The 14420-nt window shown below is 39.2% G+C and overlaps 1 protein-coding gene across 2 annotated transcripts; it reads left to right on the forward strand.

Annotated features, from left to right (window-relative positions):
• The first annotated feature begins 9219 nt into the window (after positions 1-9219).
• Positions 9220-11133, forward strand: LOC115751659 (serpin-ZX-like). Of its 2 annotated transcripts, none has more exons than XM_048274441.1 (2): positions 9220-9780; positions 10214-11133. In XM_048274441.1, exons 1-2 carry the CDS (start codon positions 9343-9345, stop codon positions 10979-10981), a joined length of 1206 nt encoding a protein of 401 aa, XP_048130398.1. In that variant the 5' UTR covers positions 9220-9342; the 3' UTR covers positions 10982-11133. The 2 variants fall into 2 exon arrangements, with proteins under 2 accessions (XP_048130398.1, XP_030545469.2); XM_030689609.2 differs by having other exon boundaries at positions 9225-9780; positions 10205-11132.
• Positions 11134-14420: the final 3287 nt, after the last annotated feature.

Genomic DNA, 14420 nt, shown 5'->3' on the forward strand with positions numbered 1-14420 from the left:
CCATGAGACTTCATCCTAAGCTACCATTGATAGAACCTAAGGCCAAAAGATAAAAACCCTAAATCGACCGGACCTAGTGGACCACGCAAACTCAATGATGGAGGTCTTAGAACAAGTAGGTTTTCCTTGATATTTCCTCAATGTACCAAGGAAAGCAGTTCCTAAGGAGCTGAGGAATACGAGGTTCTGTCAAGCAAGGACTTAGGGTAATCTGCGCAGCATCTCCCTCAAATTTTTTGAGGTGTTGGAAAAGACAGTTGCTTTCGTCTCCCTCTTTGAGTCTGTCGAAGTGAGACAGTTATGTTGAAGGAGGAATGTGGCAACTTGAGTCTTGGGAGCCATTGAAGCGTAAGTGAAAGATTATCAAATGTGCAGAAGTTGAGGCTCTAGGTTTGAATTGAATTTGGATGCAAATACTCTAGGTTGAAGATGAAGTGGACACTAAAAAATGAAAGCAAAATTGCACCAGGTATTTATACTACTCGATGGGTTGTGGCGGTTCGCAAGTCGACCACAGTTCACTAGTGATGGTTCGTAGGACATGCCGATCCGATCATGATGACGTGTCAATTTTCTACAATTTGAGAATAAAAACCAAAACTAACCATTAGTTTGTGGAATTCGAAGCATCGGGATTATTAATTCATGACCAATCAAACCGTCAAAGGTAATAAATCATACATTTTTGAATATCTAAAAGGGATATATGTTTATACCAAAAAATGACCAAGTATTTATAATCAACAGAATGTCGATTCAAGTAAGCCTAGAGCTTAATTTGATATGGTTGTCGGCAAGTTATCAAGAAAGGAATACTCACCAATGATCATGAAATACAACTATAGATACATGATTGTGAATGGTCGACGTTCATATCAATTCGATGTTAAAACCATCATAGCTAGTAATTTGACTAAGTGCTAGATGCAGAGAAATAAAAATTGAGATAAAGTGAAGATGTAGATTGAATCCGAAGATACCAATTGAAGGTTAAGTCCAGTGACACTGAAGGACTTGTAACCGCCAGCGAATAAGATTGATGTGCAATCACGGGGATTAAAATTGTGGAATGGCAATGGTAACCGCTAGTAACCATATGTTTTTTCTATGTGTTCTCAGTTTATCAATATATTATGAGTTTCCAATACTTGCATTTCTATTTCTTTCAATCTGTTTTTCTTAATTCTTCTTACACAATTTGGTTCCTATCTGAATCACTACTGATCTTTGTTTGAAAAAAAGATCAAAGTTGAACATCTGGCGAAAGGTCTTTCCCTAATTGCCCCATATCTTGATATCCGGTGAATTAGATTTCCAATATTGTCTCCCCGATGGTTTCCACATCTGGACAATTTCCTTCAATTTAGGCATTTTCTTATTATAAGTTTCCTTTTAGAAACCCAAAATGGTTAATACCACGGAAAATCCCAAACCGGTGCATACGTGACAAATTTACCACAAATTATTTTTTTGACCACCAAAAACCCCAAACCGATACACTTATGACAACTTTACCCTAAATTGGTATATCTATGGTAAATTTACCCTCCGTTAGTTTTCGTTAAATCTAACCGTCAAATTGCTAAGTTGGATGGCATACGGTAATTCACGGGTGTACCGGTTTGGGATTTTTACCTTCTATTTATCACATATTTATCGGTTTGAGGTTTTTCGTAATATTAATCTAATTTAATGGAGGGTAAATTTGTCATAAGTGTACCAGCTTTGGATTTTTTTCTGTCAAAAAATTAATTAGAGCAAATTTATCGCAAAAGTATTAGTTTAGGGTTTTTGGTGGCAAAAAAAAAAAAATAGTTTGGGGTAAATTTGCCACAGGTGTACCGGTTTGGGGTTTTTTAAGGTCAAAAAAATAATTTGGGGTAAATTTGTCACAAATATACCAGTTTGAGATTTTTTATGATATTAACCTTTTAGAAATAAAAGTTAGCATCTTCTTGAGCAGTGCTCTTATGCAACCTATCCATTTTTCGTCACTATTACTTCAAGGCTCAATTTTATAGTAAATTTATCATTTGTTACTTGATTGGTCTCGGAAAATAATGTCAAGTCTCTTTATTTTTTATATTACGCTTGTTGGGTTTTTCCTACCATCGACAAGGCACTTCTATGCAGAGCATGTACGAAGTTTTGAGCATGTGAAAATACAGTAAGAAACCATGACGTAACAAAATGATGTAAATGAGACACCTTATTATTTTTGGCAGACACTCCACAAATCATAATAATCCTTTTATCAATAAAACTAAACTAAGCCTAGTTATTTTTTTCCTTAAAATTTTCTTTTTTGAGAAGTTTTTAAATTAATTTTTTTTGGTTTCTTCTTCTCATGCCATTATTATTTGCATACAAAAATCAATTAATAAGAAAGAGTTAGGTGGTTATATGCATGATAGCAGTAAAAGTTTATTAATATTGGATTGTGTTAAAAGGTTTTTTATATTCTCTTTTACGTATTCTTGATAATTAGTCTGTAAGTTTACTAATAAATGTGGAAAGAATTAGGTTTCTTGAAAATTTCATTTTGCGACAATGTTAATACGTAATAAGAGAAAGAAATGGAAAAATTACCAAAAAAAAAGGTCTTAAAATTATTGCACTTATGTCAATTCAGTCCTAAATCTTTTAATTGCGCAAATTTTTTTGTCAAAAATTGTGTCAATTGAATTTTAAATATTTTTACATTTTACCAATTGAGCCAATTCAGTCAATTTTGATTGGAATGGCGACGTGGATGCTAGCATCCTACACAGTATGGCCAACTCTAACATGTACATTTTTCGATCATATATTAATATTTTTTTATTTTTTTTTTAAATGTTTAACTTTTCTTTGTGGAACTTAGGGACAGCCGGCCACAGGTGGCCTATCAATGAGTGAGGGCCGCGACAACCTCGCTTGACAGAGATCCGAAAAGAAAAGAAATAAACATAAAAATATTTCAAAATTATTAAAATATTATTAAAAATATCCACTCGGCGCCAGCGGTGTCACGTAAGACGGCTGGCGTCCACGTCAGCGATTTCCAACAGAAAATTTGCTAGATCGACTCAATTGGCATTGTTTAGAATTCAATTGGCACAATGAAAATATTTATGACCGAATTGGCAAAAATTCAATAATTTTAAGACTTTTTTTTTAGTAATTCTTCCAAGCGCAAAGTATTACATGGTGCTATGAATGGAAACACCAAGACATAAACAAAAAAAAACCACGTTATATTCTGGGCCACGGCAATGAGAATCTGCCTAGAAAAGGAAAAAGGGAAAAACAAGGAAAAAGAACAAATTTAGGTCCAACTTTTTTCAAATTTCAGTTGGATTTTTATGGGCAATTTTGTCTCTTCAAAGAAAATATACGGAGCTGCAGTAGCCCCATAAGGAAAGAAAATCACGACTTGGACTCCATAACTGATACGTTCATCAAGTCTTAATGCGACGACATTTGAGAAGTTGAGAATGTATTTGGGCTGATTGTTAGGGAAAAACATTCCCAAAATATATTTCCTTCGTCCAAAAAAGGGACAATTATCAATTGATAAAGCATTAACTTCTCAAGTCTTATTGTCATATTATTTTGAAAGTTGATGATTTACTTTTCTTCTATGGCTTGATTTTTAGGGAAAAACATATCCTCCAATTCATTTCCTTCCATCCAAAGCAAGGACAACTATCAACAGATAAAGCATTAACTCCTCGAAGCTGTCAAATTCGATGCATGATGATTTTCCCAGTGTCATACATCTATATAAACAACACAATCACGGGACTCAGTACACAACAAACATACTACGAATCATCACTTCGTTTGAAAACAAATCAAACATGAATGTCAAGAGTTCTATTGTGTTGGTGATGCTGGTGGCGACAATGGCATCACAAGCAATAGTCACTGAGGCGCATTCTCATGGATATTGTACTTTCGTTTGCCCGTTTAAATGCTCTGTACACCTAAGACGTGAGGCCTGCATTGCCCAGTGCATGAAGGACTGCCTCGATCCGCCGGTGGTTGCTACACTTGAAGAACAATGCAATCTTGATTGTGTGACGTCCAAATGTTTCGGCTCGCATTTTGGTACGAAATCAAAAGCTTCACCTTTTTAAATAGAACATTGTCTGTGCCACTTCTCTCTCTCTCCTCTCTCCATGTCTTTTTCAACCTCCAGCCATGGGGGAGGATTTGATTTCGGTTGTGTTTACCTTTGTTTTTGTTCTTTTCTGATTTCTTCTCTTCCGTTCTAAATCTAAAAGCCTTCTTCTCCCAATCTAGTTCTAGTAATGAGAGTTTGAATTTTATCGATATGCTTCTAGATCTGGGTACTGTCCTCTCCCGATCTAGAGACAAGAGTTTAATAAATATTCTTTAGGGGATTCAATGCGTGAATACTTTGTTCGTGTACAACTCCTTTGCCTCCAGATTCAATGGTGATTGCAAGAGGTCCGGCGTCTTGCTAAACAATGAAAATTTACTTTCCCAAATGTTAGATCTGTGTTCATTCAACCTCTTTTGGTTGTCTCTATACGCCGATGGTGTAGAGGAAGCGAAACTTAAGCGCGCACCGCTATTTGGCAACGCCGTATTTACTTGAAAAGGAATTTTCGCGTATGTTCATCACTGACGAAAATGCGAGATCTAATGATTGATTATTTTGTGACCATCCGTTCTGTGGAAGGAGTGTTCTTAATCGCTGCTCATTATTTGTTTCCTAGATATAGCCTTGTTGTGCAATATTTTGGGCTATTACTATGCTTTTTTTTTTGCTTTGCTAAGAAGTCTATGTAATTCTCATGTATCATTTTGAGCAATGAATTCGGTTTTTTTTTTGGACAAAAAAAAAAAAGAACACATGACCTTTTTTTTTTCTTTTAGTGTGTTATAATGTCTGGGAATATATAACATAGGTTTTTATGTGTTGTGTTTCGTTGCAGATGCCAAGAATGTTGAAGGTTGTGTTAATTCATGCTCAAACGGCTGCGAGAAATCTTAAGCTATTCAAGAGTCCGGAGGATTGCATTCGCAATGCCAAATAATAAAGTGTCTGTAGAAAATAAATTTCTCTTTGGGGAAGTAATTGTCCTTGGGCGTCGGACCAATTTCATTGTCTTGAGTCAATTGATCAATGACAGATATTTGCTGAGTTGGCGTTCAAGACTTTTTTCTTCTATTCCCTTCTTGTTTTATTCGTAAATGACCCCTGAATTTTCGCCTATAAGTCAAAATTATAAAATTCGAGATTCGAAATCCTTGACTGCGATAGGACTTGATTCTTGACCAAAAAGAGTCAAATAAGCATTTCTAGAATTGCATTTGTATACAGAATTACATTCATTACATTTTATCATAAACTAGGCATCATTTCTTGAATAAATGAGGGTTGACATTTCGGTCAAATCAAGAAAGTCAACCCTAAGCTCAAAAATCAACAAATCATGTCATGCAAATATTGCACACAAACATCAGTTCAACCCCTGTATATCGATTTAGGACTTTTAATTTCAAGTTTTCAAAAAATGGTCAAAGGATGTCTATGCATATAGAATAACTCTATATAGATGGACATCTTGGGGGAAAGAAGTCTACTTTCTAAATATTGACATAAAATGTAATGTAGAATAAGTCTATACATCTTATCATCCTTTCATTTGCTGGGAAACAAATGGAATCAAACTGTGAGACGTGATAACACTTTCTTTTAGGATTATTTGCCTCACAACATTGCCAATGGTCACCGGCAAAACTCTTCCAAGATAATAGAGTACCAAATGAGAATATAAGATAGCAATTCTGATATTTGTTCATGAACTCTCTAAAGAAACAATTGGAAACAATGGCTAAATAAAAATAGAAGTTTTTCGGTAAAAAATGAACGGAATCATATTGGATATGTTTAAGTGAAAATACACAACTCTTCATTTTGAAAATTGCGAATTCATATGCAACTATTCGTGTCTCAATAAAAGTGTTCGGACATGCCTCTTCATGTCCGAGTAATAGTAAGCTTCATGTTCGAGTAACAATTTTGGACACACCTATTTATCGGTTCAAAAGAGTCCTTCATGACCATTCATCATAAATGAAATCCAAATTAAGTAATTAAAAATTTGAAAATTAACAAAAAAAAAAAAAGCATCTCCTATTTGAATAGTCACACTATTTCACTAGAATATAATAATTAATTTATTATTTTAATTTCAAAAATAATAAATAATAAATGATAGGCAATTTTTATTGGTGACTACACAAGCGTGCAAAGTGCATATCCCTACGCTGGTATAGCGAGGTCTAGCCTACTTGCTCATTTCTTTATTTGAAACTCTATAATAGCCCTCTAACTTATAAAGTATTTTGCATTCTCCTATATTTCATATATGGGACAAGAAAAGTGCACTTTTTGTTTGTTTTACAAACAAACGTCAACATCATTTATACTATCATCATGAAATAAATTGGACCGATCACAATCATTAATTTCCCAAATGAATTAAAGAGTTAAATTGCCTTCCACAAATTTCAGTTTTAAAAATTGGATCTTTTCTATCCTAGATGAAATAACCATACTAATAATTTCAAAATTTTAAATGTTTTCTCTTCCAACGAATATGTGTACGCTTTTTAACATTGTATGTTTTATCAACTATACCTTTCTATAATTTGATGTTCTTCATAATAAATTGATTTCTCTTAATTATGTAGAATATAATAATAGGATTGAAATCGTGAAAAAAGTCCTAAACTTGTTGTGCTTTTGCCAATTCAGTCATAAACTCTTTAATTTTGTCACAGTCCTAAACCTTTTGCAATGACGTCAATTCAGTCTTAAACATTTTTTTTTGTGCTAATTAGCTCTAAATCTTTTGCATTTCTGCCAATTCGGTCACATTTGACCAACTTTGACCGGTGCTGGCGTGGTGTTGGGCATCCCAAATGTGGACGCCGATGCTTATGTGGAAAATTTTTAATAATATTTTAATATTTTCCAAATTTTAATGTTTTTCATTTTTTTTTTTTTTTATTTTCTTTTATTTTCTTTTCCTTTCTTCTTCCTCCAGCCGGTTGTCGATAGTGACCGGCTAGAGGCTAATGTCGGCAAGCTTTAGGCAAAGCTCACCCCTATCGGCTACTGGCATTGATGAGCCTCGTCGGCACTGGGCGAGGTAGGCCTCACCCAGCTATGGTGAGGGTCGACCTCGCCCAGGCCAAATCTAGGTGATCGCCGCATCTGTCATCTTCATCATGTTCAACACATGGATCTCGACCAAGCCGGCGCAATTTGGCCAGGCTCGATAGCGCCACGTGGTTGAAGAACCTAGATGAGTGAGATCTACGAATTTGAGGGCAGAGTTTCAGGAGCGAGAGAGCATCTCGTTGTCGATGCGAGGGGAGAGCGATAGATCGAGCTGCGAAATGAAGGGGTAACAATGAGGGGTCAAAGGGAGAAGGTCAGAGAAGAGGGGCGTGAGCGGACCTACAGAGGCGGGACTCCACGGAGAGAAAGGATTTGCATGCGAGGGAGAAGGACTTGTGGGCAAGTGGTTGTCATCGCCGAAGTGGTCGAGGATGAGGTGGATGATCTCTTCGCTGAGGCCATCGAAGGGGTCGGGTTGATCGTGAGGTGAGTCAGCGCCATTTTCTTCGTCTTCCTTCATTTGCTGCAGGAAACACAAGTTTATTGCAAATGGAGAAAGAAGAAAGGAAAAAAAAGAAAAATCAAAAAAATTAAAAAAATAATTTGAAAAAATATCAAAGTATTATTAAACTAGCTGGTTTTTTTCGAAAAATTCCATTTATTCTCATCTGGATGGCTGGCCTATCTAACAAAGAGATGTCCCTGAAACAGGGGATTCTCCGATCTAGCGAAGCATGTGTGTTGCCCAGGGCATAAGGGGCATGATGACTTGACGATTTAAACCCAATTCTCTCTCACAAGCGGATACGATTGACTTTAGCAATTGTTTACGTCTGTGACGGTGTCCAAGTCAATGTCGGCCGACATTCTCGTTAGCGTCGGTTGGCCAAAAGTTGGCTGGATTGACTAAATTAGCATAAATGCAAAAGGTTTGGACTACATCGGCACAAAAAAAAAAAAAGGTTTAGGATTGAAATGGCACAAATGCAAAAGTTTTAAGACTGAATTGGCAAAATTAAGATTTAAAACTGAATTGACAAAAATACAATAGATTTAAGACTTTTTAGATAATTTTCTCGATCGGGATCTCATCATACCATATGAACAACTTTTATTGTAGCTTTCACGATACTCTTCTCTCATTTGTTGTTAATATCTCGCACCGACAAAACATGTTAACAAGCATCTTGATTTATTTAAATTACTAAAAACATTGTGCATAAGTTCTCGAAAATTTGAAATGTGGAATAGTATTGGAGATTTCACAACACTTGTGTTACGTAGTCTCGTCCGGTAGATTCTCTCTGAATTTTCTTCTTGATTTTGATTATGAGTCTCCAACTCATTCCTTCAAGGGAAACTGGTACGGAGTCTGCTTGTTCCTGCAAAGGCTCTCCATTTCTTCCTCTCAATGGCAGATCCGTCGAAGCCCCCTTCACGGCTAGCAACCGCAGGCAACCTATTAGCGTCCACGACAGTTTTGAAGATGGCTTTCTCCGGCGCTGGTCATTCGATGGGGGCAAGTTCAGGATCAAAGGGTGAAAATATCCTTAGGGTTGGAAGCCTCGGGGGCTCTGTAGGAGCTGGGATTGGGATAGCCCTTCGACCACGAAGAGTGCGGCTCAATGGAGATGGTAAAGCCGGTGGAGGAACGAAATCTCTTTGTCTTGCATATAATTCCACGAAATGCTTCTTCGAAGTCAACGGAGGAGGAACAGAAGCAGCGGCAGCTTTGGCCTATCTTGAGACGACAGGTGCTGCTCGCCTTTCGGTCGTAACAAAAGTCGACTTTGTGGCCGACCCGATCACCCGTTTTTGTTCTTAATCATGGAGAAAGACTCCAGCACTGTTCGGTTCGGTAGGTCTGATCTTAACCCTGTTGGGGAGTGATTGGTGAGTCTGGTATAAAGACCAATGAAGAACCTCTTTCTCACGAGAAACATATAGTTAAGCTCATCTTCTGCGATGCTGATTCTCGGAAGCACAAGATGGCGCCACCACGAAGTACCTCAATAGCAGTTACCCTTCGCCTCTGTCCAACGCAATATGCAGAGATTCGATTCCTCCCTCTCTTATCTTTCTTGCTCTTAAACTTGAATTCAGTAGTTAGTGCATAACTTCCAGGTCTGGGCTCACTCTTATATGAAGACGCTCTCTAGCAGTACTCTTTAACTAGGCAACCAGTGTGGCTACTTCTCATGGGAAAAACTCTCTCCAAACCCCGTCCACCTCCAGCACCCAGCAAAATGGACCTGAGGGAATCGATCGCCACCCAGACCGACGTCGGCCTCGCCCTCTCCAAGCAGCTCCTCTTGACCCGGGCCAAGGACTCCAACCTCGTCTTCTCTCCCCTCTCCATCCACATCGTGCTCAGCCTGATCGCCGCCGGCTCCGCAGGGCCCACCCAGGACCAGCTCCTCTCTTTCCTCAGGACCAAGTCCACCGACCACCTCCACTCCTTCGCTTCTCAGCTCGTTGCCGTCGTGCTAGCCGACGGCAGCGCCGCAGGCGGGCCCAAGCTGTCTTTCGCCAACGGCGTTTGGATCGACAAGTCGTTGCCTCTCAGGCCTTCTTTCAAACAGGTGGTGGACGCGTCTTATAGGGCGGCCACTAACCTTGTTGATTTCAAAACCAAGGTCAACTTCTCGCTCCTAACCTTCCTATTTATCATAAATGCACAGATTTTCTTTGCGCATGGCCAGACCCCCTCTTTTTGCTTACCAATTATTTTCTTGGTTCTCTGATGTCTTTCCATTTTTTTTTTTTTTTTGCCCGACTTTCAATATCAATAGTCCGTCTATACTATTTTAAGCTGCGGAACCGATGATTTTGTTCTTTCTTACGTCTTGGTTAAGAATGTTGTTCTATGCTAAGTAGCTCCAATATTGACTCGTAACTTGCATACCCCTATCTAAATAGCTCCAATTGGAGTTGGGGTCCAATCTTTTTGGAGCAGCTATTTGGCGGTCCTTTCCATTGGCTAAAACAATGGCATTAGCTCCTTGCTTTCTTTTTTATATCAGCGTAGTACTCCATGTGCTAATCAGAATAAACTCATAGGCTGTTAAGGTGACTAGCAAGGTTAATGCGTGGGCTAAGAAGGAGACCAGTGGCCTTATAAAGGAGGTTCTCCCGGCTGGCTCAGTTGACGGTTCAACCCGACTCATTTTCGCGAATGCCCTCTACTTCAAAGGTGCTTGGCATGACAAGTTCGACGCTTCGAAGACAAAGCACGGCGACTTTTTCCTTCTCGATGGGACTTCTGTTCAAGTTCCCTTCATGACTAGTAAGAACAAGCAGATTCTCGAGGTGGGTGATGGTTTTAAAGTCTTGGGACTTGCTTATAAGCAAGGGGAGGACAAGCGTCGCTTTTCGATGTACCTATTTCTCCCAGACGCAAGGGATGGACTCCTAGCTCTCGTGGAGAAATTCACTTCAGAATCTGGCTTTCTGGATCGCCATCTTCCTCACGAAAAAGTGACAGTGGGGCAATTCCGAATCCCAAGATTCAAGGTATCCTTTGGGTTCGAAGCTTCAAAAGATCTGAGGAAGTTGGGATTGGTATTGCCGTTTTCAAGCGAAGGGGGATTAATGGAGATGGTGGACTCTCCTGAAGGCCGAAATCTCTATGTCTCGAGCATATTTCATAAATCCTTCATCGAAGTTAACGAAGAAGGAACAGAAGCAGCCGCCGCTTCTGCTGGGGTTATTATAACGAAGGGTGTGGATTTGCCGATAGACTTTGTCGCCGATCACCCGTTCTTGTTCCTGGTAAGAGAGGACATGACCGGAACAATTCCGTTTCTGGGTCAGGTGCTCAATCCGCTAGCCGGCTGATCATATGTCAATGAGGAACAACAATCTTATTCCTAACTAGATATGAACTCACATGAGAGGTGGTGTGGGTGATTGCATATGTCTGATGTATTAATCTATTAATGCACAATTAGAGAACGCTAACCCTTGTTGTGCTGCTGGGTGGGAATTATCATCACGTCTTCATGGACACCTATGGTCTTCGGTCTTCCCATTTCTATGCCGATGACTTGTACGATGCTGAACTCTTTGTTGGTCGGCTGAGTTGACTCGACTAATGTTCAGTTCGAAGGGATAAAATGTTCTTTTTTGTTTTCATGGGACAACCTTGATTGCTGATTCGGAATCTGCTGATAAATATTTATTTGTTGATGACTAGACTTGGACTTCGGTTTAGCGACTTCTAGATATGTTTTCATGATAATAGCATCTTGACTATTGTATATAGTTCTTAATCGATACAATTTTACTTCGATCTCTAAGAATCGGTGGATATGAATACGTTCGACCTTTGCGTATTGAGAATTGGCTATGCCAAATCCGCTTGACCACATATATTGTCGCAAGACTGTGCATTCTCACTCTCTCTTTTTACAACTGTTCGAAAAATCAGCTTGAACTCGTATATTCCCGCAGGACCTTGGAAGGTTTGCGGGACCTTCTATTCTTGCTGGGTAGGTTTAATCCCAGGAACCGTTGAGAATGCCCGGCTTACTGTCATGATGGCTTGTTGCGTTAATGCAAGATTGCGGTAGTACAAGTTCGGTTTCTCGGTTAGATTGCTGGTTAAGGAGCCGATGCATATGCATGAATTAGGCACTAATCACATATTCAACTCTTTAGGTCACCAACGTACAGATAAATTAAATTTGGAATACCCACTCGAGCTTTGGTCATTCCGTACCTCGCCTTTTAATTAATGAGTGTTTTATGCAATACACGTGATAATATTCAATGTGATACAAAAACTTCTTTCATAAATGAAGATGATGAGGAAATGGCACTAATGGCGAAGAAATTTAGAAGAACGACCAAAAATGAAAGAAGCCTCAAGAGGGAAAAGGCCATTCAAACAAGCTGAGCAAAAGACGTACTTTAATGACAAAGCAGGTCAGGATGTATTTGTTTTGAATGCAGGAAAGGTGATCACATCAAATCAAATTGCCTACTTCTAAAGAAAAAGAAAGGCAAGTTTGAAAATTCAAGAATGGACTAAAGGCAAAGACTTGGAGTGATATTGAATGTGAAGACAGTGATGATGAAGAGCACGCACACATGTCTAATGACAGGCTCTGACTCTGAAGAGGAAATCGAGGTAAATCAATCTGATGTTTCAAAAGAAGTACATGATTATATTGATGAGTTATGCTTAGAATACAAATCTCCCTTCAAATTGATCTTTGAGTTGAAGAGGGAATGTTCTAAGTTAAAGACAATAGGATTCTCCCAATAATGATAAGATTGACTTTCTACAAAAAGAAATTTCGCAACTTAAGGAAATCGAGATTTGTTAGCAAAAGAAAATGATTGCTCGTAACAGGAAATTTCAAATGTTACCAAAAAATTTTCTCTCGGTTCAGAAACTTTACATTTACTTTCTATACAAGTTCCATGTTATAATAAATCTGGACTTGGTCTTGAAAAAGAAAGTGATCTTCTAAATGATTTTCCTAAAGCTAAAGAGAGACTTAAACAAAGACATCCACTCCTCCGTCCTCCGCTCCAACTTCTTCGATCTCGTCGATTGTGGACTTTGGTCCCTCCTCCGACCTCCGTTCTGACGATCGCCACATTGTCTTATGCGGGAAGCTCCTCCCCCTACTGCTCTAGAGAACAAGAGATCACCACTCCAGACCAGCTGCGGAAGCCAAAAGAGCACGACCAGGAGGGCTCGATTGCCGAAGATCGGGAGGGGAAGTGCCGGTGTTACCTGATGGCGTTCACATTGGCAAGGTTCCCGACAGAGATGGCGCCGAGAGAGATGAGGATGAGGCAGAGCCGCGACATCGAGAAGAGGGCATCGTGCGACAGCGGCGATTGCAGCAACGAGCAAAGCGGAGGGGTTGTTTGGAATGTTGAAAGCCCTCGGATAGGGCCACTGTGTCTCGCTAGTGATTGGTCAAGGCCTCGTTGGGCTGCGTCTCGACATGATTAGGCTTGGAATGTTTAGCTGAAATCCCTTCACGAATTTGGTTTGGAATGTATAACTGTACATGGAAAACAACGGAATCAATGAAGAAAATAAGAAGAAAAATATTTTCTGTTTCATTTTTAGATTTCAACCAAACAACGAAAAAATATGGTCATTTTCCTGGAAAATAATATTTTCCAAGATTGTCATAACTTTTGTGAAACAAACGGAGCCTAAAATAGTAATGATTTTAGAAAAGATAAACTTTATCTTGCTGCCTATGAGACCCTATAAACATGCATTATGGAATCATTGGGAGCAGACGTTATTTGTCTCTGTCTATGTGGACACGGGACAGGCCCACTTCAAACTGTGGAAACAAATGAAGGCCAAGACACTCGATCACTAGTCAATCTCGAGTCATTTGCTTAGAGTTCATCCTCAATAGGAGACGAAATTCCAGCAGGATTATTCGAGGAGTTCTTTACGGGGTATGAGGCCACCATGGCTATGCCGCAGAGCTTTTCCTTAGCAGCAATGCCGCACTCCATCGTTATGTGGCCCTCCTCGCCCCATTCCGGACCCCATGTGTTAATTGCAATCGAGTACTTGGTACCCTGGACAATGCTCCTGTATCCGACGATTGCGACTGCGTGATTTGGCCTCATGCCACAATCTCCAGTGTATACGATAGATCGCCGATGGGAACGGCTCCAATGATCATATTCAATTGCTTTTAAAATGGAAGCAAGCATGTGAATTCTCAAATGAAACAACTCGAGCCAATGGCTAATTACCAATTTCGACACGCCTCTTGGAGACTCTTGAAACATCATAATGACAATTTCGAAAGAAGGATCAACTGTTATAGGAATAGTAGTGGTCAATCACCTTTTATTATCTGCAATCTGTCAGTTTTAAGCCTTTTCAAACGCTATTTTGATTTGGACCAAAAAAAAAAAAACGGTATTTTGATCCTTGTGTTCAAAATCGAACGCATCCCAAATCAGCTTGAGCACGTGTACTTCGGCATCTTGGATTCTCACTTCTTCTTTTGCAAGTTAATGAGGAATGAGCTGAAGCGTGCGCCGCTTATGCTGGATTGAAAAGTGTATCGGCCTATCTATCCTATCTATAGGCTTTATGAGATGACTATTCAATCCCTTAGTTTTGATTCCTTCGGAACCATTCTCTGATTAATGAGTTACATAAACGAACATCACTCGCATACTCCACCTCGTTTTTCGCACATTGTCAAAGCAAAACTGATTTGGGGGCATGAAGACTTTGTCGGTGTTCTTCTGTCAAATTCCTAGGCCCATAGACAGA

Source organism: Rhodamnia argentea, chromosome 2 (assembly GCF_020921035.1).
Source record: "Rhodamnia argentea isolate NSW1041297 chromosome 2, ASM2092103v1, whole genome shotgun sequence".
Classification (NCBI taxonomy): Eukaryota; Viridiplantae; Streptophyta; class Magnoliopsida; order Myrtales; family Myrtaceae; genus Rhodamnia; species Rhodamnia argentea.